General features: G+C 45.9%; 1 protein-coding gene across 1 annotated transcript; it reads right to left on the bottom strand.

Annotated features, from left to right (window-relative positions):
* Positions 1–13560: 13560 nt before the first annotated feature.
* On the bottom strand, positions 13561–22522 carry EPGN (epithelial mitogen). The gene is made up of 5 exons (XM_066318253.1): positions 22275–22522; positions 21679–21768; positions 16404–16524; positions 15531–15683; positions 13561–15247 (listed from the first exon to the last, which is right to left on the bottom strand). Exons 1-5 carry the CDS (start codon positions 22309–22311, stop codon positions 15193–15195), a joined length of 456 nt encoding a protein of 151 aa, XP_066174350.1. The 5' UTR covers positions 22312–22522; the 3' UTR covers positions 13561–15192.
* Positions 22523–24504: the final 1982 nt, after the last annotated feature.

Here is a 24504-nt window from a genome sequence, read left to right as displayed (position 1 = left end):
CAGTATCAGAGAGAAGCACAGACCTGCTGAAGCACGGAGCCAGCCTCTAAGGCCTGCACTAAAGCCTGAGCAATATGTGCTGGACACACACCATCAGTAGAGGTCCTGACTCTTCACTGCTCCATCTGGGAATCTTGGCTGTCACAGACCTCAGCTGCATTGGCTTCTATCCCTTTGGCAAGATTATTTTGGCCCTTGGTAAATATTTCGCTCTTATATCTCAAGCATACATGAGCAGAGGAAGGGCTGACTAGTGGGCTGTTTCCCTGCCTGTGCTTGGCCTGCTGAATCCAAAGCAGCTCTGAGCTGTGACTCACCCTGTGCTCCAGGCCCTGTTCCACCCCTGGGACTTCAGCTGTCCACAGACTCCATGTTTTGGCTGCAACACAGCAGTGACTGTCACCTGCACGCCAGCCATGCACACGGGGAGCTGGGGCACCCTGGACAGGAGGAATGTGTCATTAAGGATGATGGAGTAAACAGCAATCCACCTGAAACCAGATTAGCCAGCACATGTGCCAGAAACCAAATCTAGGAAAGAGCCACAAGTCTTTGGTGTATTTGTTTCACTTGGTAACCAGTGCTAAGCATTTTAGAAGATGTGCTTAGTGGAATTCCCCCATCCACTAGCATTATGGGACACTCCCACAACTGTTCTGATAATTACTGTTAATCATTACTATTACTGAAGTGACAAAAAAAAAAAAAAAAAAAGGCTGTGAGGATCATTGTGAGGATCAGGCCTTTATTGTGCTGGCTGTTGTCATGCAGAGGTGATGAGACAGTCTGCCCCAGGGAGCCTATAAACACAGGTGCCCAATTCATTGCTGCAGTCATATTTCAAACTAGGACACTGTGGTCCCCAATGAAGCTCTCCTACAACTCCAGCAAAAATAATCCATGGCACTCCCTCCAGCTCACATCAGCTGGGAGCCTAGCTGGGTATCATGCTCTCTGCCTGCAGGTAGATGCAGACGGAAGGGAAAAAAGATGACCAGGAATACTTTGACTTTGGAACACCCAACAACACATCTCCATTCAGTGCTCTCCCTGACTGGCCCAAATCTACTACAAAACTCAGTATTCTTTGTTCTCCAGTGAATTTAGTACCGCCAACTCTCGAGAGACCATGAATCACATGGTATGTGGAAACCTCTGGGGTTTGGTTTGGGAATGACCAAGACTATGTGAAATCATCTAGTCACCTTCTCCTCCCATCAATGGTCTGAACATCATCTCAGGTATCCAAGTCTCCCTGGACACTGTTCCTAGGTCACACACAGAATAAATGGATTAGCCAACTTCATCACAGACTGGGTACTGACTGGAAGCCACAAGGAATGACTGTAGGCCTCTATGGGGCCAACAAGGGCAGGGAGAGCTCCCATAGAGGTGGAAATTATCTGCCTACAATGCTGACTTTTCCTCCCATTTATGCAGGTCGCACTGTTGTCAGCCACCAGGAAAGGAGACAGCCCGCAGTTCTCTGGTCAGAGCTTGCTGTTCCCCAACCTATCTCAAGAGTGTAGCCTGGATTCCTCCCACACTTAAAATGCAAAATAAAAAGTGTTCAGTGCCTGCATGTTTCTCTGCTTTCTCAGCAAGGAGCTGTGGGTTTGCCCAAGGGTCAAGGGAAGGCAGACTCAGACCCCAGGGATCTTGTCCCATCTCTCCATCCATGAGTACAGAGGGTTCTGGTCATTTGAGGTGCAAGTAGGAGATGGGACAAGACAGGAATCTGCAACTGGATGTCCTGGGGGGGAGGTGGCAGCAGCCACTTGGCTGACTGTCACACTTCCCGGATAACCCCTCCATGTGAGATCTACACATCCACCCCCTCATGCTTGTTCCTGCAGCTTAGTGTTATTTAAGAGAGGCAGAAGATTTCCTTTATGACACTGGGAGCGCATGCGTGTAAATCAAGTGGAACAGGACAAAGGCCAGGGCTGGGTTCAATTAGATCAGTGATGCTATTAAATTACAACAGCACTAAGCTATGGCTGCCAGTTCTTGATCAATCCTCCTGCAGCCAGGGTCTTTCATATAGGAAACTAGGGGCTAGGGAACAAGGATGAATTAGCCAAGGCTGCCAATCACAAATTTGGTCTCTGAAATATGTTAAACTTCTGAAGAACAATAGTTCCTCTGTAGGACGTTCAGCAGATATTCCTGAGAACCCCTTTCTCATGTGGCTGCACATCAGATGCTCAGAATGAGACTGATTTGCAGCATGCCTACAGCCGAGGTCACCCCCCTCAAGCATCACACACTCACTTTGCAGCTCCACACCCGGATTAAGCTACCCTGCCCAAACCCAGAACACAAGCAGCCTAACATCAGCCTGAAGCCCATTAAGCCAGCACAGGAGACAACCTGTCTCAGGTGAAACATGCCAGATCTGAGAGCCTGTGCAGAACACAGCTCTGCTCTTCTGTCTCCATCCTGCCTCCTCCACTCTTGTTTTGTTCCCGTAACATTCCCCTTTGTGAACCAGGAGAGAGATTTCCAGGAAACGCTACAGTACACAAAGCTCATTACCCGTCTTTCCAAACCAGCCACTTTAAAGGGCACACAGATTAACTAAACTAAACCAGAAGTCTCTCTGCAAGCCTTTCCCCAGTGTCTCATGCTGCACCTTATGCAACGTGCTGTGCATCACTGTGCACGTTTAATTGCAGCGGGGCAGCTTTGATTGCCATGTCCCATCATCAGAGCTGCCAGCTGCATTGCTTGTGTCAGAACTGTCTTTTACGCAGATCTGAATAACAGTGGAGCCTTTGGGCAACGGCCTTTGATTGTTTACATGGCTCCCATAAACAGGATATCACCAATTTGTAAATATCCTGTCAGAAGCCCCTCAGCTGCACTCAACCAGTTTGATACATGCCCGTCTGCAGCAAGTCTGTCTCTCCTGTGGCTTCACTGGTAATGTTGCACAACCATTACTGACCACACATTAGCTGTCATGGTACGTACCAAGACTTCTACTTCACGGCTCCCGCCAATTGTTTGTAGGGTTGGAGAGCATTTGCGGGGGAATTTTAAATCAAAGGAATGATACATTACTGTTGGTATTATTTCCCAAAGGCTTTTGCTGTATAGTTCTCACTCAGGTAGACAAGGCAAGGGAGTTACACTTGTTACTTGCTTGTTGCTACGTCTTACCTAGAGGTAGGGCTTTTTTTCTCTTTCATATAAATAATCCATTCCAGCTGAATGAAGACAGTGACACACGGAGAAAAATCGAAATTTTGTTTTGAGTGTCTTCAGGGTTGTAAAATAGGGTTTTTCAATGGTCAATAATTAGATACCTGTCTGTAATCTGCAAATTTTCTGCAGTAAATATAAAAACACCTTTCAAAAGGAAGTCATAACACCAAACTCTTATGTTTTGGCAGTGCATCTCAGGACAGCACCTCCTAGCATTGCTAGAGAGAAGCTCAAAGTTTCCTGTCAACTAAATACTTTATTAAAACCAAGGCACACCTACCCTGGTTGGCTCATATTTGACTAACTGGGTAGCTAGCTCTGAGAGATGGACGATTTGCATTTATGCAGAGGGAAGCTCCAGCTTGGAAGCAAACAGAAGAGCTACACTAAGAACTCTTGATGTAGAAGCACGGAGCTGAGTCACTGCTCATTCACATGTGAACAACCCACTATTGGCAGTGTGCTGATGCCAAGTAGTCTGACAGGACACCCTTAGCTCCAAAAACAAGTGCCTTGAAGAACTGTAACTCCAGGCTAAAATCATGGTAGCATCAGGTCAGATGCCAGCAAAGCATTCAGCTACTTCCCCCAAACTTTGGCTAAAGGGGCAGGACTCATATGCTATGTCACAAGTGAGAAAAAACTAGAACTCTCATTTCAGTCTGATTCCCAGCATAATCTCAGTGGTGTTCCCAAAACCTTCATAGACAGGACACCCTTTTCTTCTCCTCTGCTCCTGTGAGTGGCACACACTGCTCTGGCATCATCCGTACTGTCACTGGGAAATGTCAGGCCTGTGTAACACCCCTCTAACCCATCATTAACTGTGGAGGCCCAGGGGCCTGCCACCAGGGTAGCTGTGCCTCAGCCACCTTCTATGCCTCAGCCGTGGAGGGACTGGTGCAAATGGGGAGAAACACCCCTCTAGGTTATGGCAAGAAAAGCCTCCCTCCCATGGGCCTTTGCAGCCATATGATAATATCTTTTAAGTTCTATTACATTATTGGTTGGTTAGTTAGTTGATGTCACTCCTGTTCAGCCCCCATCTACCATTTACGTACCCTTTCCAGAATGTTCTTCCCTCCCTTAACCCCCATTGGCCTAATTTTGCCGCAGTGCACCACCCCTGTTATCCTATTAATTTCCCCGGCTCCTAGCCACTTCCCTGAACCACTTCCCTTTAACCCTATTGGCCCTTGACCCTCAGATCCGCCCCTTTTGTCTCCTTTATAATCCTGTGCCCTCAGCTCACTCCTGTTCTAATCCGTGAACCTACTCGAAGCCCTTCCCGTTCCTGAACCTATTCGAAGTTACTCTCATTGCTGGACCCCTTCGGTGTTCCCTGTTTTGTGTTCCTGAATAAACAGTCTTTGGATATCCAAAGGAGAACCCGTCCCTTTGCTCTGTTGTCAGGGGCATTCCAAGCAGTGGGCTCAGGGACACAGGTTGCTCTCTAGGACCGTGGCACAGCACACGCAGTAACAATCAGCACCCCCGGAACAGCGACAGCCACACCTGAAATAGATGTTCGCTGTAAAGGAAATCATCAGGTACTTGTTTGATTTAAAACAAGGGGGAAAAGGCAGCAGTGTGAAGTCCTGACCCTGCTTGTTCTAAGGCAGACCACTGCATACTGCACTATGAACTCAGCTGGGATCCAGATTGCTTCGCAGATAGAGCAGGACGCTGTAACTTACTACAACTGTACCTACAGCCAAGGAACGAGATAACTAAATGCCCTCAGGGAGATATGAGAGGCATTTGAAACATAAAAATTACTTACCTTTCCCTTACCAGGTAGGCAGATAAACACAAATGTCCCTGTTCAGTAGTGCCTGAAAGTCTGATGCAAGCCCTCAAAAGCAGAGAAAATTAAGGCTTAGAATAAACCATGGTGCAAGGACGTGCATCCCCGTCATCATGAACATTCCCCATCATCTCCAGAATAGGCAGTTCCAGAGAATTGCACGAGCTGGCAGAGATCATGGGCCCAGTGAGCGTGGGAGAGCAGAGGCTGGTGTTTCTGTGCAGGACATGGAGCCTGCGTGTTTCACATGGGCATTCCCCAGTACTGCACCATGTTCAGACTTTTAGTCATGTGGCTGCTGGGACACACACAGCTCACTGCATGCTAAGGAAGGGTGGGAGCAATTTGCTTTACTGCTCCTGCCAGAAGCCTCTCATACTATAGGTTATGAAAGCTCTGGAGAGGCAAAAAATTATTAAAACCACTTCCTTAAAATTAGCAGCACTCGAAACTCCCCCCAGTAGTTTATGAATGGCAGTGCTGAAGGAGGCAAAGAGCAAAAGCAAAAGCAGAGGCAGGGAAGGCTCCACTTTCTCTACCAGCATGACAGGCCAAGGGGATCTTCGAATAATTTCAGCTGGTAATTCCAGCTGCCTGCTGAAATGTTGCCTGTTTCCTCCAGATTTCACGCTGGGAGCAAAACTGGTTTTCCATCTACAGATGCAAAGTAATACGTATGGACTAAGCGTTGGTTTACCATACCCCAGCACCTCTGAACTACCTTCAAAGTCTGTAACACTTTCATCCCCATGGCATCCTTGTAGCTATTTGGATATTCGTCTGATGCAGTAGAGAGGCAAGCACAGGGTCTGCAACTTACCAAATGTGCAGAGGCAGGGATTCCTACCTTTGTCCCTGTGCTCCACTCCTGCTCTCGTCCTCTGTGGAATCTGAGCCAGAGCAGCACTGCTGCCTCCCAGGCTCCTGTTCCTGATGCTGCAGCCCTGATCTATACTGCAGGAGAAGGGAAATTTAAACGTGACCATGGAGAGAGCCTTAAGAGTGGAAAACGGTCAGGTCATTATATTCCCATGCCATGAGCACTCTGTCCCTTGGGCCTGCTTCCCCTGGGACATGTCAGATCCTGTGCATGGTGTGCTCAGCCCAACAATCCATGCTATTCCCTTTGCTGCTTGCTGACCCTTAGCTAAATAATATGCTAAATAAATGTGTAGCTGCTGCCCAGCACCCAGGTAGCTTGTTGCTTTACATAAGAGACAGGAGCCATGTTCAATCTCAAGCCTCTGAACTAACAGGCCACCTGAAGCAGATCAAGCTGCTTTTGTAGCATCACACTCTTCATGATGTGTGGAAACTTCTGCTTGGACTTCTTTGGCAGTGACTTGCATTAAATCATAAGAGATTGTAATTTAGTCTTATTTACATTAATGGTAATTTCTATCAATGATAATTTTTGCATTCTGCACAGGACTATAGACCCTGGGGGAATCTGTGTGTGGAAAGGACTGGACTAAGTCTCTGGTGCAGAATAAGGAGATGGTGCAAGCCCTGATCTGCACCTTTTTCCAGGTCAGAGCCCCCCACTCCAAACCTTCCAGGAGCCGCAGAAGGGACATGGCAGGGGGCACAGGGAGTCCAACTCTCCCCCACATTGGTGGGGTTTGGATTTTCCTGAGTTCTTTGAAGGGTAATGGAACATTTTCTACAGGGCATTCTGTACATGCACTGATCTGCATGAACCCAAGCTCTGGGTCAACAAAGATTATTTTTATGAGAAATAAAGACAAACTTGCTGTTCAGCATTACCAAACCACCTGATATCTAGGGTAGAGCCTCAGCTCTTCATCAGCACAAGGTATGGTATGCACATTAAAGTCAGAGGTTTTTTATCAGACACATGCAGAGCACCTCTGTCAATATTTGACCATGTTTTTCCATATCCCCTGGACACTGATCACAAAAAATATTATTTGGCATAATAGGAATTCAGCACACAGCTTAAGTGCTGAAGGAAGGATGTGCAAATAATGAAGCAATGCACAGTCTTAAACAAATGTATTCCACTCTTTGGAAGACAAAGGGAATTTGTCTCCCATCTGTGTCATGTTTTCTTTCAATGCATATACACAGAACTATTTGTTCTGTGGGAGAGAAGCAGTCTCACTTCAATTCACTGAAATTATGGACAATGCACAGTCCCCAGGAACCCCATGGCAGCCCAGGGCCTCAACAGGCTTTACCCAAATTGTGCCTATACAGGCAAACACACATACACACACTGGGCCAAGTGCCCCTGAGCATCCTCCTCCACCCGGGGTTTTTAACCTTCAAGTAGCATTCAAAGCACACTTACATCTCTGAGTTGCTGTTACTGAGTGTCACGTTGGCTTGTATCTCTCACCTTGCTCTTCTTATGTATCATGCTACTTCTCACTCAAGAAACCACCACCAACAAATAGGAATTTCTAAGAATCCCACAGCAATCAAAAGCCCTAAATGCTTAAATACCCACAGACTGAAGGGTGTGCAAGTAGCCTGAGCCTGCACCCACTGAAGACAACAAATGCCTTATTACAGTCTACAGCAGGGCTTGATGCTAGGCCAGAGCTGATTGGGGAAATTACAGAGCCCTACTTCATGATTGTCTTGAAAAGCCTTCAGTGGAAGCATTCCACCACTACATTTCATAAATCCTTAATGGTTTAAAAAGCAATCAAACTAACCCTTACTTGGAATCATCTTAAACATCCTTTTAAAGTCCTTTCAGACTGCAGTTCGAATGTGGCACCTGAATTACACAAGGGCACCTGCTCCTGGCAGGGAGACACCTCCTTTGGGTAGGCCAGGGAGGATGAGGCTGAAAGGAACTCTGCTGGATCAGAAGGAAAAGGTCCGGGAGAAATGCAAGGGGACACCCAACTGGGTCAGACCACCCTCAAACTCCTCATTGTCGTGCTGAGGTCACAGGCATTTCTGTGCAGGTCTTGGAGTGTGTGTGTGTTTGTGTAAGGTCATGCCCTTTCCCTGCGTCACACTCCATTCTTCTTAGGAACAATCAGGAAGAAACTCTTACTGTTTCTTGGCTCCTGCACCCACTTTTCACGCACAGGGGAGCACCTAGCCCATAGAGAACATTTTTTTCCTGCTGTAATCTTGATGGAAAACATCGTTAGTGATGGAGAAAGGAATTCAGGAGACGGCTGAGAAGTGCCTGAGGGAGAACTTTCATATCTATTTGCACAAGAGACAGCGTGAACATGCCACCAAAGTCAAGAGAAGCATTAACAAAGCAAGGGGAAAGGGCAAGAGAATTTCCTCTCTTTCAGCTCCTTGGGAGTCCTGCCTGTGTTTCAGGGCATCGGTTTGCTGTGGCAAACACAGACAGCCTGAAAGGGCACTGCTTTGACAGCAGCAGCTGGTGCTGCAGGAGTCATCCATCCTGAGACACAAGGCAGATTAAGCTACCAAAGTACCTGTGTCAGAACTATAAAGACTTATACCCAAAAAATCAGAATTTGAGATGCTGAGTTTCCAAAAATTACAAACACAGACAAGGCCACTTGGAGACCTTTTTTGAGTTTCCCCTCCTGAAGAGCATCCCTCCAAGAAACACCCATGAACACACAATGCCATAATCTTGAAAAGAAGGGGAAAAGGACAAAATTCTCAGCCAAATTTTGCATGTTCTGGCACAGCCTGTAACTCAAGGTCCCCTTTCCACCCCGTGTCACTGACTCATCCCACCCTGCTTCCCTTGCCTGGCTGGCAGATCAGGGATGCACCCAAGGGAAGCGCTCAGGCCCTCCCTGTGGTGAAGCTGCCACAGCTCCCTGCAAGGCCCAGCTGTTGCCCCACAGCAAAAATGAATTCAGCATTGGCATCTATTGAGGCAGCTTCCTGGAACAGTGCTCACGGCCAAATCTGCTGCTCAAACGACCAGCAGAAGTCAATAAAATGCTGTTCATTGTGGGATTTGCCATAACAATGGGACACAAGCAGACTTAGCCTGATGTACTGAAATGATGTCAAACAAATTAGCTTTGCCCAAGTTACTCAGACATCCTTGCAAAGCTCAGCCCTGTCCTCTCGTGTCTCAAGCCTGGCTGTGTTGTTTGCCAGAGGAAGCTGTGGAGAGTCTTTCTGCACAACAGCCTTGGACAAGGAGGAGAAAGGAAAGGTTCTTGCATTCCCTGTGCCCCTCAAACAAAACAACGTGAATAACAATTTTTAGAAAAGGCAAAGAGCATAATGGCTATGGAGTGACAGCACCCATGCTCTCACACTCCTATAACTGCATTGTAATGTTCTGCTTGGCTTGGAAGCTGAAGATGATGGCAGATGAACTGGCACACAGCAATAGTGCTCCAAAAACTGGCCTTCCAGGAGCAATTCAGGCCTGAGGCAGCAGGTGTGGACACCCAGCTCTGGGCTCACAGGCATACCCTGCCTAGGAAGCTGTCCCACACTGGGCACTTCAGGCTGGCTCTCCAACAGCCTGGCTCCCATCAGCCAAGGGCAATGCAAAATTTTGGTCAGTCCTGGCCAGGAAACACACCTGGCATTTGAATATCAGGTATTCAAAATGCAGCAAATCGTATTTTTGCTTATTAAAGGACAAAATACCTTCAGGAAGAAATGCCACTAGGGAATCTATACAAGGAAACTTTCTTGCCAATATTCACAAGATAAATTCAAAAGAAGTTTTGATTAAAAATTAGCATTTAAGTGACTCAGTCTTAGACATGAAATCAAAACCTCAAGCTTGGATACCTTTAACCTTTTTATGATTTAGAAAATTGAGCCCAGAGCTAAGGCAGGTGACATTCACAGATGGTCCTAACTCCACAACAGGGCAAACCCTCCAAACCATCAAATGGAAAACTCCCCCAGAATGGCTATGCAAGACATGCCTTGACTACCAAGTTTAGCTCATCCCAAACTGCTCCCGAGAATATGCATTTAAAGCAGTTTTAACCCTAATTTGTCTGTGAAACTGCATCTCATAGGCTATATTTATGTTTATGCTTATGAAAAATGGAACTAGAATTTTAATTTGACTTGAGCAACCTCTCATTTAGAGGTTTGCTTGCCCACAGGCCATGAGCTTCATACCAAGTCAAATCCTGCTCTCAACCAAAACCAGCCTGTGCCTCAGCTCCCAACCCCGGCAGCCACAGAGTGAGCTCTTCCCACCTGTGCAGCCAAGAGCCAGAAGGGCTCGGAGTACCAGTGCTCCCAAACCAGCCCAGTGAACAGTGCATACCTCCTCCAGCTCGCCAAGGTCTCCTGCTCACAGAACCTGCTCTCACTTCCACTCAGTTCAGCGAGGGTAGGAGCAGCCACAATTCTAGTCATACTACAAGATTTTATTGCTGTCATGATAATTAATGACTACTTACACTGAGATTTTAATGAGTACCTGCACTGGTTGTTTGTTTGTTTGTTTCTTAACTGGGTCATAAAGGAGGAGTCCCAGGTGGTTTCCTGGATTTGCAGTACAATAGGGACCTCTACAGGCATTTCCCTGTTCCAAGCAAGGCTCAAGACAGGTAAGAGCAGCCACACCAGAGCTCCATGACACACAGACGGGGCAGCCAGCACTGGGTTCTGTGCCAGCATTCACTGAAATCAGCAGGGCTATGTCCCTGACTACTACAAGGCTGGAGCTGATTGAATCCCAGCCTTCAGATTATTTATCTGCATTATGCTAATTATCTGGTTTCAAACACTCTTTGCCATGATACTTTTCAGAAGAGCTCTAAAAGTCAAAACACAAACAGAAAATGTGCACTTATATCATCACACGAGAGAGAATTGAAATGAATATTCAAAAAGAAACTCTTGCTGTTTGTCACTGAACTTGCATTTTACAAAATCTGACCCAACTTTCCCCTGTCTCAACACTTACTGTGTTACTCATCTACCCAAACACCATTTCTTAAAAGAATTCACAGATTATCTACTAGCCTAAAAAGGCTTGAAGATTGATGCCTCTCCATCACATGATTTTAATCCCTCCTTGTTTTAGTTTTCCACAGAACATAATTCTTAAAGCCTCGCTTCCTAGGGATGGTCCTAAGGCAATCCATTAAAATCTGCAGCCTTCAGGGGTGGCAGGAGATATTCTGAACTTAATTATTAAATCAATTGCATTACCAAATTAGCTGCCTTCTTGTGAGATCCTTTGCCACCTACAGTGTATTTCATGGACCAGAAATGAAACAAAACAGATAACAGGTGTAAAGAATTACAAAGCTCTAAAATTTTGCCAAGAGGAAGATGATTTTTGGTTTGGGGGTTTTTTTGGAGGAGGGTGGAAGAGCTGGGGTGGGTTTTTTGGGGTTTTTTGTTTCGGTTTCTTTTTTTGCACGAAGTTGAGAGTTACTAGGAAATTACCAGCTTCACAGCAAGTTCTTAGTACACAAACACAAGGCAGGACTGCACTGCTGCAGCAGCACAAAACAGATTTGTACTTTTACTGTAAGTGGGATGGAGAAGAAACCCCTGGTGTGTCATTATCCAAATATACTGTGGGTTACTACGAATAAGAGAAAATCTCCAATGCAAATCTGTCTCCCACCTGCCTGCCAGCCACCAGTGTGCCCTGGCAGGCAAGCAGAACAGGGACACTGTGAACTCAGAGCATCAATCCAGCTCCTTACGCTTCTCTCCAAAACCAAAGGTAGTGTCTTTAAGACCATCTTTTTCCCAGGCTTGAATCTCACTGTTTGAAATAGACCTTGCTGGGATCAGGGAAACTGCAGGCCACCCACACACCTGAGCAGAAAATAGGAACTGAATTCAGGGGAGATGTTCCAGTGGCAGCCCAGCACACCTGCTCAGTGGCTGCAGATGCCAGTGAAGCAGGTTTAGGGCTGGGTGGCTTAAGGGCAACTCAGCTTGAGAGATGTGGTGCAGGAAAAGCCAGTGTGGTTCCACCAACCTGGATCATTCACAGGGCAAGTGTAATGTCCTTCAGAAAAGAAGATCCCGGTCTTTGATATCTCTGGCTTGGCCCTGCTGAGCTGCTGCCCCTCACAGCTGAGGCAGCCCTGCCTAAAAGTCACACAAAAGCAGGGGCTCCTCTTGAAATGACAGTTTTTGGCACGTGCAGCTGGAATGGGAAGGAGAAGCTTACGACTCCCTTAATTATGCCACTACAGAAAGAGTCTGAGCCTGATAAATGAGCTAGGAAAGATGATCCTGATCCTCTGACAGGCCAGTTCTGCAGGAAATTCAGCACTGTAAGCAGCAACATACCATTGCAGGCTGGCAGCATCTGTCACTTATCAAGGCAAGGCTCAGCAGGGCTGACTCCATGAAGCGATCTGAGGCCATGCAGATTCCCTCAGCCAAACTGCTCTGTGAGTCAGTCACACAGCAATGCCTCACAGACAGCTGGGGCCTGCTCTGAGGCTGTGCTTCTGCAGGATGGGCACATGGCACCCAGGTGGTGAGGAACCCAGTGCTGGAAGCTGTGACACCACTTGGAAAAAGAAAACTAAAATAAAGCAAGCAAGCAAGCATCTTCCTTCCTGCCTGCCTTCTCATCTTCATCTTTCCATTTTATTCGCATTCTGCCCTGACACAAAGTCTCATTTGCATGGCATGGGCTTATCTGGTGTTTCAGTCTCCAGTTTTTCTTCCACTAGCAGAAAAATATCAGCAAACTCTCACTTCCAAAGCCACCGTGGGCCTGAAAGCCAACTAGAAAAACATGTTTCAGTATGTAGTCTCCTGCGAAATTGCGGCCCTTAAGTACACTTCATTTTCACTTATGTGTACCCAAACATTGAAAAAATCAAGTCAGTGTATGTTGCTGTAGGTACAAAAAGGCTCACTGCAATGAGTAAATACCACTGTAGAGGCACTTGCATATCCTGCAGGGCACCTGCATGGCCTCTGGTACACAAAGGGTGTAACAAACATCAGTAAGAGGACATGAAAATACATCTCTCTCCAACAGTTTTCTCTGGGCAAGGTGAAGTCCAGTTGTTCTTCCAACTCGTGCCCTTAGAATTTCTGTGACAAGTGCACGTACCCCATGAGCCAGTTTGTGTAAGGTGTGCATCTGCTCCAAGACACAGCCTCTGCAATGGAGAAGAGCTGGTCCTTGGGAAGTGATCCAACACCAGCATTGTGAGCATAGGAAGAGACAACTCCCTGGGGAGAGAAAGATTCACTCACATGACAAAAACTATAAGGCTTTTTTCAGCCTTTGAATATTCAGCTCTACAATTTTCTCCAGAGACCAGCGAGAATGATCTCTCACTGTTTTCCTAATAACATGCACCACATTTTCAATTTCCATGTAAGATGGGTAAAGGGTGTTTTTTGTTTGTGAGGATGTGCAGACTGTAATTTACACCTAATTGCCCTCTCACCACATGTGTGTGACAGAAAATGTGAGGGCCACTACTGAAAGCTGACTTGAAGACTGTGAAGAGCACAGGTTATCTGGCAGTGGAACCTAAGACAAAGTCAGAAGAATGGAAAGTAGCAAACAGTGTAAAGATTTGAAGATTTCATTGGAGATGAAAACAACAAAAAGGCTGAGAGTCGGAAAATGCTGGCGTCCATCCACTCCTCGCCAGCAATCCTTTTTGTGTGTGCATATGCTGCTTGCTCCCCCTGTTACACAGGAGTCCAAGCAGTGTGTGATGTGCTGTTTTATTTACTGATATTACAGAGCCAAGATGGCTCAGCTACTGATCAGGATCCCCACATGAGAAGCCCTGTGAACTTCAGACCATTCAAGTGCCACATGCACCTTTACCCTTTCAAACCCCACTGTTCATACACATTTCAGCATTGTCACCGTAGTCTCACAAATAAACAATTTTTTCAACAAACAACATGCATCCTTGTTGTGAAAATTAACTCACATAACAAAGAAATTGAGCTTTCAGCAGGGAACCTGAATTTAGGAGCCAGTATTACCCCATAAGATCTCAAAGTACGAACTGCCTTTTTCTGGTAGATGGCTGAGCACAGCAGATGAGTCTACAATGTGCAACAGCTGAAATGAAAATCTCCAAGAGCCATATCTAGTCACATCAGCACTGGCAAGCACTCCAGCTGTCAGTGAGAAGTCCCAGTTAGTGCCACCATCTTCAGAATGAATGTTCTTCCCTTTTCCTTGAACCAAATCTTTGTAACTTCCCAATTCTTTGTAGATAAGATGAATAGAACCAAGCCTCCGATTCAGTTCCGGTGGAACTGAATCCCTTAAGTAATTTCTTTCTTATTTGAGTGGTCACATTATGCCCATAATTTGCAAATGGAATAGAGAAAGTCTGTTTCCTGGGAAAAGCTGTATTGAAGTTTCATAATGAAGTTCCAGCTTCTCTAGCATTTCAAGTCTTATGCAGAAATCAGAGTGCAGCAAGGCAATGTTCTACCTGAAATTCCATGGAACTGAGGAGCTGCTACAGGATATTTGGGAAGAGGAGAGTTCTTTGTCATGAGCCCACTCCATAATCCATTTTGAGAAAGGCGTCTGGTTGCTTTGCTTATGGAAACAATTAGAACATGCCGTGCCCAGAGGTGTCATGGTTTAATTTTCCAGGAATTGCCTACTCTCTATATTCTAATTTAAGGAAGGTTTCAAGAACCAGACATTTTCCTCAGTCCAAAGCATTTTTTGTCCTTTATGGCATCAGAAGCCCATACTTGGCCCAGCACACCAAAGGTAACTGTTGCGTTGGGAGAGGGCTGTTTATCCACACACACAGCCAGCAGACACCAAAATCAGAACTCAAATGGTTTGTGGTCAGTGCATGATGTCCAGAATACAGCTCCACTGTAAGGGAGGTGGTGCTTATCCTCCAGAGGAGAAAAAAATAAGAAAACCAAACACAACAAAACAAAACACACAAAAGACCAAAGCAGAACACTGTACGAGTGCTTGAAATGACTGAAAACAGCTAAAACCAACCAGTCCTCCCCACGGCAAACACCGGGCACAGGACAGGGCCCAGAGGCCTGCCAGCATCCTCAGCTGCTTGGACCTGAGCATGAGCCACCCTCACCCAAGAGAGGAAGTCTTTCTTCACAAACACACAGAGCCCATCAGTCCTGCCGGAGATCCCTTTGCGCGCTCCTCTGCCGCTCCCTGGAGTCCATCTCCTCAGCGAGGCTGGGTCACCTGTCCGATGGCGGCGGGGGCCTTCCTCCTTGGCAGGCAAACTGGTGAGTGTTCCAGCGCCAGGGCCTCACAATGCCGTCTCACCCACGCACACTTTGTAGGGTGATTTCAGTTTCCTGCATCTGAAGAGGACACTGTCACGTCATTTGTATCAGCCAAACCTGAAACTGCAGCAGCCTGCACAGGACAAAAATCTAATCCCCTAAATCCCTCAGGTAGCCCAGAGAAACCCCACGTTTGAGACAGCTACACTACTGGCCCCACTGGTAGATCAGAAATCAGACTTAGCTCTTTTTAGACCACACCACAGATTAGTATCAGGCAAAAACACAATCCCAGTGCCCCCAAAACTCTGCCCACTGAAATTCAGATCAATGTAGTCAGAAGGTTGCAGATTTCCCATACCTCTTTCTTACATAGCAGTAGATGATGGCGAGTATTCCACTGGTCAGTATTCCTACACCAATTCCCACAGCAATGTAGCGCTCGTAAGAATTATGTGCATATGAATTTAGTGTTAAATGTTCACACCTCTCTCCATTATAACCTGCAAGGCACCTACAAAATAAATACACATCATGCAAAAATTATTCAGAACTTGTTTTGCTTTCTATCTCAAACACGCATTAGTTTTCATCAGTTTTAAACAAATCACAAGAAGGCTAAAAAAGGAGGGGATGAACCTGGTGCTCACTCAGAACCTTTTCCCTCCACCAAGACTACCTGTTGTCCCAGTTTATCTAGTTTAAAGCTAGCTCGAGTACTGCAGTCACAGCAGCAACACAGTCTAAACATCCCCTCGTTGTGCATGGTTTGGACCAAGAGCACTGTGCTCTGCTGATCCTTAGCTGCTGTCTCCAAAAGCCAAGGCTGCCCACTAGGCATTCTAGAGAATTGTAAGGACACCATGTCCTCACTGGTATCTGGCTGTGGAATAAGGGAGTTGTAGCTGATATGTTGGAAGATCCTGTTCCCTTCTTAGTACTCACTGTGAACATCTATTGATTTCTCTACTACTTACTCCAGCACCAGCTGTGATTTGAGATGACACCATGGCAGTGACTTACAAAGCTGTGAATTACCTCTCCCTTCCTTAGTTTTACACTAGCACAGCACTATGGCCTTGTTAGCAGTCCTGAGGCACTACAGCACCCAGGTCTCTGCCAAACTTTAATCTTGCAAATACCTGATTGATGCTGTGAGGCTGCATATGCAGCACATAAAGAATCAATGCCAGTGACATTTTTGAAGAAGGATATAATAGGCTGTGTTCCTTACTTGCATATGGGCTTCCTCAATTCGCTGTGGAAAGCGCAGAGCCCATTGATACAATAGCTGTGGTGCTCCTCAAGGCAGGTCTGCATCAGCTTCAAGAGCTTTGGCTGCTCTGTATAATCTACTGTGAAACAGAATAAAGTCGTGTTTATGAGAAAACATAGTTTGAACTTATTTTCACACCTCGAGCAGAACAGACACTGTATGCACCAAACACTCAGTACATCTATTTACTGTGCAGTGTCATCTCATGAGCTGATTCAGTCAGCACTGAGCAGAGCAAGCTTCTGAGACAGTCCAGTACAGCTTTGAGAAAGCACAAACTGTTAATAAATCACTTGCTCTTGAGGAACGTGTACAGAAATGACTATGGGAGATTCACACAGGGTAACATCAGCATTATCCAACCTGCAATCGGATCAGAAAAACTATCCCAGGAATAGCAGGGGTTTAGGACACAAGAGGAGCACTGCATTATTCTCAGTATCCTTCCTAGTCTGAATTCAATTAATAGTCAATTAATTTTTATCTTATGTCAAGACAAACTATTCCCTTTCTAGTGTTCCTGCCTGCCAGCTCTGCAGCCATGAGTGAGGATGAATGCTGGGCCTCCTCCCTCCCCTCCCTTCTCCACAGTTTAATGTTAACTGGATGTCCCATGACAGTTGTAAGCTGCCTAGACTGCCTGGATGGTTTTGCTGTGCAAAAGCACGGTCCATGGCTACCATGGTTCTGAACTTGTGCTAAATTCTACGTAAGTGGGTCAGCAAGCACACTTCTTGAACAGAAAATGCTACCTTAGTCCCTTATTCACAGTGGCTCAAATGAGAATAAAGAAGTCATGGCAACAGGGGTACAGCAAGTGAGGAGAAAGCTCCAAAGCTTCACCATCACTGCAAGCATCTGTTCCAACTGGTCTCTCTACCCAGTTACAGGAATCACTGGTGGGGTGGGGTGTCCAAGCAATGACTTACTATTTCAGGGGACTGCCTCAGTGACACCTGAAGGTGATTTCCTAACCAAATGCATGTCAACACTAGCTTTCAGTTATGATCACAAGAAAAATAACATCTTGCAGCAAGGTGACAAGGTCTGTTCAACAAAGGTGACTCAACAAAGGTACAGCAAGCAGAACCCTTCCTTTCTGACTAAGTGCTGAATCAAGGTCTGGATACAGTACATTCATGGAACCATTGCTATGGACAGAAGCCTCAAGCCCCCTTGAGGGCAGCTTGTGATCCCACCACATACTTTCCAGGATTAACAGCACCAACCCCCTAAATTCTCAGTCAAGTTCCAGTCTGAGCCATTTAATCATTTAATGGTAGGAACCTCCTTTGTGTGCTCTTCTAAGTGGCTTTGTTTTTTTTTTTCCTTCCTCCCCTCTGCAGCTTTATCAGAGATGACAAGCAATGGCAAAAGCTGCTCTCACTAGAGCAACTCTCAATTTCAGCTGTGAATGATGTGGTTTGGACACCCAAAAGGCATGACGCTATCACTGACACTTAGATCAAACATGATTCTTTTGAGAACAGTGCCTCTCAAACCTGACAGAGTAATCAGACTTCCAGCTTAGCGAGAGACTTAGGGAGAACAAGTGACGATTCAGATGTGCTTGAAAAATTACATGTTGGCTTACTGCACTTCCTCAGGAAAAGTTAGAGAGGGGGGAGAAGAATGTCTTGTTTTAGAGTGAACTTCAAATGGCTGAGAAAAGGGCATCTTATCCATACTTCCATGTAAAAAAGTTACCCACAAGTTTCTCCTCACACTGTGGGGCCTAAAACCACCGTGCAAGGGAGGAAGTTGGTGCTGGCTAAATAGGAGCTCTAGTATGCAGCTCTGGCTCTTTTCTGGCTGGCTCTAGGAATGCTGCTGACAACCTCTGCAGACAGGCTTGTTGGCTAAGAGCACAGTCAGCAAAGGACCAGGCCTTGGAGGGACAGACTTCAGGAAGAAGTTAAGAAAGGGCAGTTTTCATGAAGAAAAGACAGATTTTGGGACAAGAGATGGATGACCCTACTGGCTGCACAGGAGCACCGTACACTGTTCTCTGATGAGGAAAGCACAATGGAAAGCATGTGGTCAGCAGAGCTGCAGGGCTCAACATGTCAAGGAGATCCAGGATGCCTGGGACTTGGAAAAGCCCATTCTGGTTAGGTCTAAAGCACCTGTGGAACAGCTACCTAAGCTCTGCAGGGAAGAACTTCAGAAAATAGACAGTGGCACATTCACACTTTTCCCAGGAGCCTCCTCAAACACTTGGAGACTGACTGTTTTGAATCACCATTTCAGCACAAAGTGCACTAGAAAATCGGTATAAATAACTCTTCAAATTAACTCTTGAAATTTTAGCCAGCATTTCCCACTGCCCAAAGTACCATTCTTCTGCTAGGCCCTGAGAAGGTGTCTATTGCACAGGTTTACTTTTTCATTTCCATCTTTTTTTCATTTCCATCTCTTCCACAAGTGGAAGGAAAGAAAATAAACATTGGAGGAACATGAGGAAGGTACAAATTCACATCCCAGAGGCACAAGATCCCCAGCCACCTCTACGCCAACTTCCACCAGATGGATTTCCAGGTCCCAAAATCCCTTTTCACTCAGGCCAGCATTGCCGAGAGGTGGCAGACTTCCACCTACCCCCATCTGCAGGAAACCTGGCTGTGTGCAGGTACAGGAAGCTCTTCCCTGAGTGCTGCTGTCATTAGAAACCCAGGTCAGCCTGGAGCAGCAGCCTGCCTAGAAAGCATTTGACACAAACCATCACATTCCTTCTTCATTGTCAAGAGGAGCAGCCTGGTCCACTGGGTAAGATCAGCTATTTAGTCTACACACAAAAATTCCGTGTGCTAATTATTTTGACATTGCAAGAGTACAAATTACCTCTGAAAGAATGAGTCTTGAAAACAAAAAGGATGATTTCCTAGTCTGCCCCAGAGCATTATGTTAATTCCTATCATACTGTCCGCCTAGACACTAAACAAGCTGTTGAATTAACAGGTCCATGTGCCCTTTCATGTCACGTGAGGAGAAACATGCCGTGTAAGCACTTGACAGCTGCCTGCAACTGAGTCATTCAAATAGATACACCTGACAAGATCTGACATGAAATCAAGGCTACAGGTACTTGGAAGCCTGGGCTTGCCAAAACTAACAGACTGGCAACAAAAAGAGCCAGCCAGTAAGACCATGACAGCTCAGTCCTCAAGTATGGTGCATTGGGGAGGAAAGGCAATGGGAAAGGGGAGGGAGGGAAGGGCTCAGCCCCAGGTCCAGGGCCTCCTTTTACAGGCTGCATGGAACCAGCTGATGGCAATCAAGAGATTCCATTCTTTCCCCAGTGCAACCAAGACCTTCCCTAGTCCTGGCTGCCCATTTTGCTACAAAGGCTGTCTGTCAGCCCAAATACCACCAAATGTTCTTTGTCCCTGTCGTGCCAGCTCCCAGCTGCTTCCATGACCTTTCCCCCTCTCAGCTAATCACTGAGCCTAAAATTCCCCAGCTCCAGCGCTGGTGACAAGTAAAGCCTATGTGACATAAAAGAAGGAAATAGGACCAGATCTTCTAAATAGCAGGCAAAGAGATGGAGCAGAAATTAATGGTTCTCACCAAACAGCACCTCAGTCCCCAAACAACTTGAACCCCACAAGAAACTGACAATTCCTCCAGTGATACTGAACCAGGAATTCATGTTCTTAGAACCCAGTATTACTGAACCATGGCAATAAATCTTACTATGAACTTACAGTGCACAGGAATAGAAGCTACCAGGAAACTGGAGAAATTCAGTGAGTTTCTCTGGTGTCTTTTCAAGCATTTCTTTTCAATCTTCTTTTTGAAAAGGCTGTTTATTACCTTTTCACTGGCTTTGTAAGAGGCCCATCAAAATATACTTTTAACTCCCTGTGTAAAACTTGTGCTTGAATGTTTGTGAATTTGATTCTACCTTTGAATGGAATTCTCTCAAAGGAAAATGCTGGTGTCCAGTTGACTACCACTGTGTCCAGTTGGGGCTCCAACTGCCACAAAGGTTCATAATACTGCAGACATGGCTGTGATCCTGTAAATAAGCCTCCTCTCAGCTGAAAAATGACCCATTGGTCCTGCTTTCAAGAAACAACACAAACAGGGCACTTAATGAGCCACAACGTATTCCCACTTCATTATCCTCCTGTTGGCTGTACACAGCTCTGCAAGAACCATGCCACAGACAGACTAAACCAGACCACAGTGCTGCACTGATAAACCAAAGTACTGCAGCCAAAAATCAACACCTTACCGACTTCACATGCATACAAGTGTGTAAACATATTCCATGTGTGTGTGTGTGTATATAAGAAACCCACACATATAATATGTGTATGGATGAATGCATATGTAACTCTGTACCACTATGAGAGATTAGAAATGAAAATAAATCAGCTGGACTTGTTATGAGAAAATAATAAAAAGCTTACGGATCTACTAAAAAAGCTTGGAAGACATCCTGTGATGCCGTAGAATCAACAGAAGATTATTTGTATGCATGTTTATATGCCTTTTAAAGTACAGAGACATTAAAAATATTGCAGTTAGGTTCCTCTCCTCCTTTACTGACCTGCCAAAACCTCATTCACACAGCTCTCTGAAAGCAATGACATCACCAGCATCTCAGGTAACATCAAGAATGCAGCTGGCAGGATAAACACAGCTCTGCTCTCAGATGTTGGCAGGTAAAAGAGCCCGAGTTCACATTTCAGTCAGAAAAGAGAAAGGAAGAAGGGAGAGAGCCAGCACTCTGAGTAGGGCTGTGAAAGCCCAGACAGCCAAAAGCAAAACTGCAACAAAGACAGAAACTACTGAGTGAGAACTCGGGAGAGGCATAGCTCAAAGTTGTGCCTGTTCATTCTCATTTCTGCGCATTAAGGTGCGCACTGATAACAGACGGAAACCAAGCACCAGGTAAAAGTAAGAGAAATTGCCATCAGAAACTCAGATCATCAGCCTTAAAATATCTTCTTCAAATTATGACTGAACTTGAGTTAAATGGTCCCTCAGCTGCTCATTGCTGAGCCTACCCCAGCTGGGTGGCAGCTCTTACTCCAGAGAGGCTTCAAAGGCTCCATGAAGAAATCAGCTCATCTCACAAATAAAACTCAGAAATCCAACAGTGTCCAAGGGATGGAGCATCACAGCAGCTAGCATCACAGATTTGAGTGGAGGTTTTGGTTTGTTGGTTGGGTTTTTTTTCCTAATTGACAGGTTAACAGAGACAACAGAACAAAAAAAGCAATACCTTCAGTGTTGTTTTTTGTCCAATTATTCCATAAGTCAGTGCTGAGGGATGAAGCAGTAATAGCTGACTCTTCACTCAGTGCCCCCATTGCTGTGTAATGCAAATAGATGCTTACTGGAACAGAAAAGCTCAGTATATCTATTCAAGGTTCATTTCACCCAGAAAGCACTTCATACAAGATGCTCTTCAAACAAACCCCAGAGAAGGCAGCAGTATAGTAACAATTCATTTAAAACGCTCTTGCCTCAAACTTCCTTTTGACACAGCGTAATTATGATTGTAGGACAACAAATGATGTCTTGCAAATTTCCCAAAAACAAATCCATCCTGTTTTTCATTCTACTATCTTGCACAATTTACAACACAGATACATACACTACAACCTTACACCTATCTACCAGTTTAGGTAGCTTATTTTTGAAGAGTCTAAATTATACCCTATCAGTTAAAATGTCATCCAGGTTTCAAATGGCTGAAGTAACTGCTTAGAAATGTCTCTGCATGCCTCCCACCCCGCTGCCTATTTCGGAAGGAGAGAAATACTGTTTAACAAAGCATTGGACCTCACAACACAGAAAAGCCTCTTCCAAACCTACCTTTCAGCAAAATGTAGATTAGCATTTCAAATGCCATGGCAGGCAACTGCTTTAACACCTTCTCAAGTCTTCCTTCCAGGTGGCTTGCTTGCTCTGCTTATCTGTGCTCCCGTGTTTTCTCTTGCACTTATATGCCAGAAAGCGTCATCTCCTGTTCTCACCAATCAAGAAAAGGTGCATCTGGTAACAACCTAACCCCCGGGGCAACCACACATTTATTTAGGAAACTGCTATTATCTAGCAATGGCATCAGGTTTTCTTTTGAAACTCTGGTTTCCTATTACCTGTGGGCATAATTGTGCAGGCAAAGGTACAGTTTTAGAACAAATCTGACGGAGCAGAAGAACAAAAATCCAGCAAAACAAAGGTGAGCAAAACAAAACAGGATGTGAAAATGTGGTGTTCCCTCCCCTTCATAGTGTAGGTCTTATATTACATCCAGGAGGATATTCACCCTCAGGATGCTACACTGGAGTTCAGAGTGCAGAGGCCAGTCCCTGCTCTGCTAATGTCCCGCCTCTGGTCCTCCCTGTACCTCAGTCCTTGCCATCCAGAAGAGGAACTTCGGGAACAGCTAGTGCCGTGATTAGGAAGCGATCAGACAGAAAGATAATGGATGATGTTCTTCATCAGTGACTGCCAGCGGGAGGCCTTTGATCCCAGGCCCTGCAAGCCTGAGGGCTGTGCTAATCACTTTCCATTCAGCCTGGCTGCTGCACAGCCCTGGAAGCAAGGCAGCCCACTGGCCGATGTGAGGCCTGGGATTGCTGGCTGGGGCTGCGGGGCACAAGTCCAGAGCTGACCAGGCACAAGCACTGAGGAGACACACACTGAAAGAGCAGGGAAACTGTTTCCTCCTGTAGCAGCAGATCCCTTTATTTCTGCCAAAAAGGTCCATCTCTGCCTCTCCAAGAAGTGACTATGCTCAATGAGAACAATCATGCTTCTTACATAAAGTGTTTGCAGGGTCTCTAGAACAGACCTGTCAAACATGCTTCTTGTACTAAACCACTCTTCACAGCTCCGAACACTGTCCAGCTTCCTTGGTCACAGGCAGCTTGGAACAAGTAGGACTGGTCTCTCTGAAAGGTACTGATGTGCCCAGACTAGAGCAGGTAATTGGAAAAGCCCGGTTCAGTAACATAGAGACATCAACACTCTGACTGAACAAAGGAGAGCCAAATACTTCACCTCAGCACCAACTCTCACTTCCTCAACTGTGAGCTCCAAGCAACAAAAACATTTCACAATTTTTATATTTTAAAACCAAAAATCTTCTAAGAAGTGCCCTAGTAAATCTGGCTGGCTCAAGTTCTCTCTCTCCACTGCATTCTCCTCAGTGATCTGCAGGATTACATCTAACCACTTCATGTGTTAGGGGAAAAACACAAGCTACTTATGCATATTTTAATTATGCATTTTCCTGCTCATGGACTGCATTCCATGAGGCTTTTCCCTTCCTTTGCTATCCTGAATTACTGCATGCCTCCACACTGATTGATTGCAACTTGCACACTCTCTGGAGAGACAGGAGTGTTTATGCCTACCTGGATAACCTCTGCTCTCAGTCCCAAGCAGGGATGAGGTTCATGAGCCTTGCTTTCAACACTCAGCTTCACAATGGCAGTTTAATCTGGCCTGAATCCGAGAGGAGGCTTTGTCATGAGGCAACACAATGGGTGCGGTAGGCATGGGACAAGGCTGCAGTGGGCAAGGCTGTGCTCTGTCTGCCGCAGGGTGTTTGTCCTTGGGCAAACCTTGACCAGGTCAGGCACACCAGCATGCTTTTTGGGTTGTCTAATGGGCCCTTCCCTCTGGATGCTCCTTCTGGATGTTCTCCCATCTGTGAGAGCACTCTCACACATGCCTCTAGCAGCTCTGCAGACAGCACGCTGTGGAGCCAAGCCCATGCCTCACTGGCTGTGCTGTAATGCTAACCCAGCTACCACAGGATAAAGGGAAAAGGCCTGCGATGCACAATGACCTACTTGTAGGGCATGGCACAGGCAGGCTCATTCGAGGGACATAAGCACAGTGCCATAAATGGTTATTCTTCCAAAAAAACCCACGGAGATGATCAGAGTTAAATCAAAGAAAACAAACAGCAGTGCAAACAGATGGACACAGCGATGACTGAACCTGCATGGTCTCCCCATTTGCTGTGCTTCGAACACACAATAAACAAAGGAAGAACACAACCATGCCCCAAAACACATCAACACCCTCCAGC

This window comes from Sylvia atricapilla, chromosome 4 (genome assembly GCF_009819655.1).
Source record: "Sylvia atricapilla isolate bSylAtr1 chromosome 4, bSylAtr1.pri, whole genome shotgun sequence".
NCBI classification, from domain to species: domain Eukaryota; kingdom Metazoa; phylum Chordata; class Aves; order Passeriformes; family Sylviidae; genus Sylvia; species Sylvia atricapilla.
The sequence above is the reverse complement of the archived record's forward strand: the minus strand, read 5'-3'. Positions and strand labels throughout refer to the sequence as shown.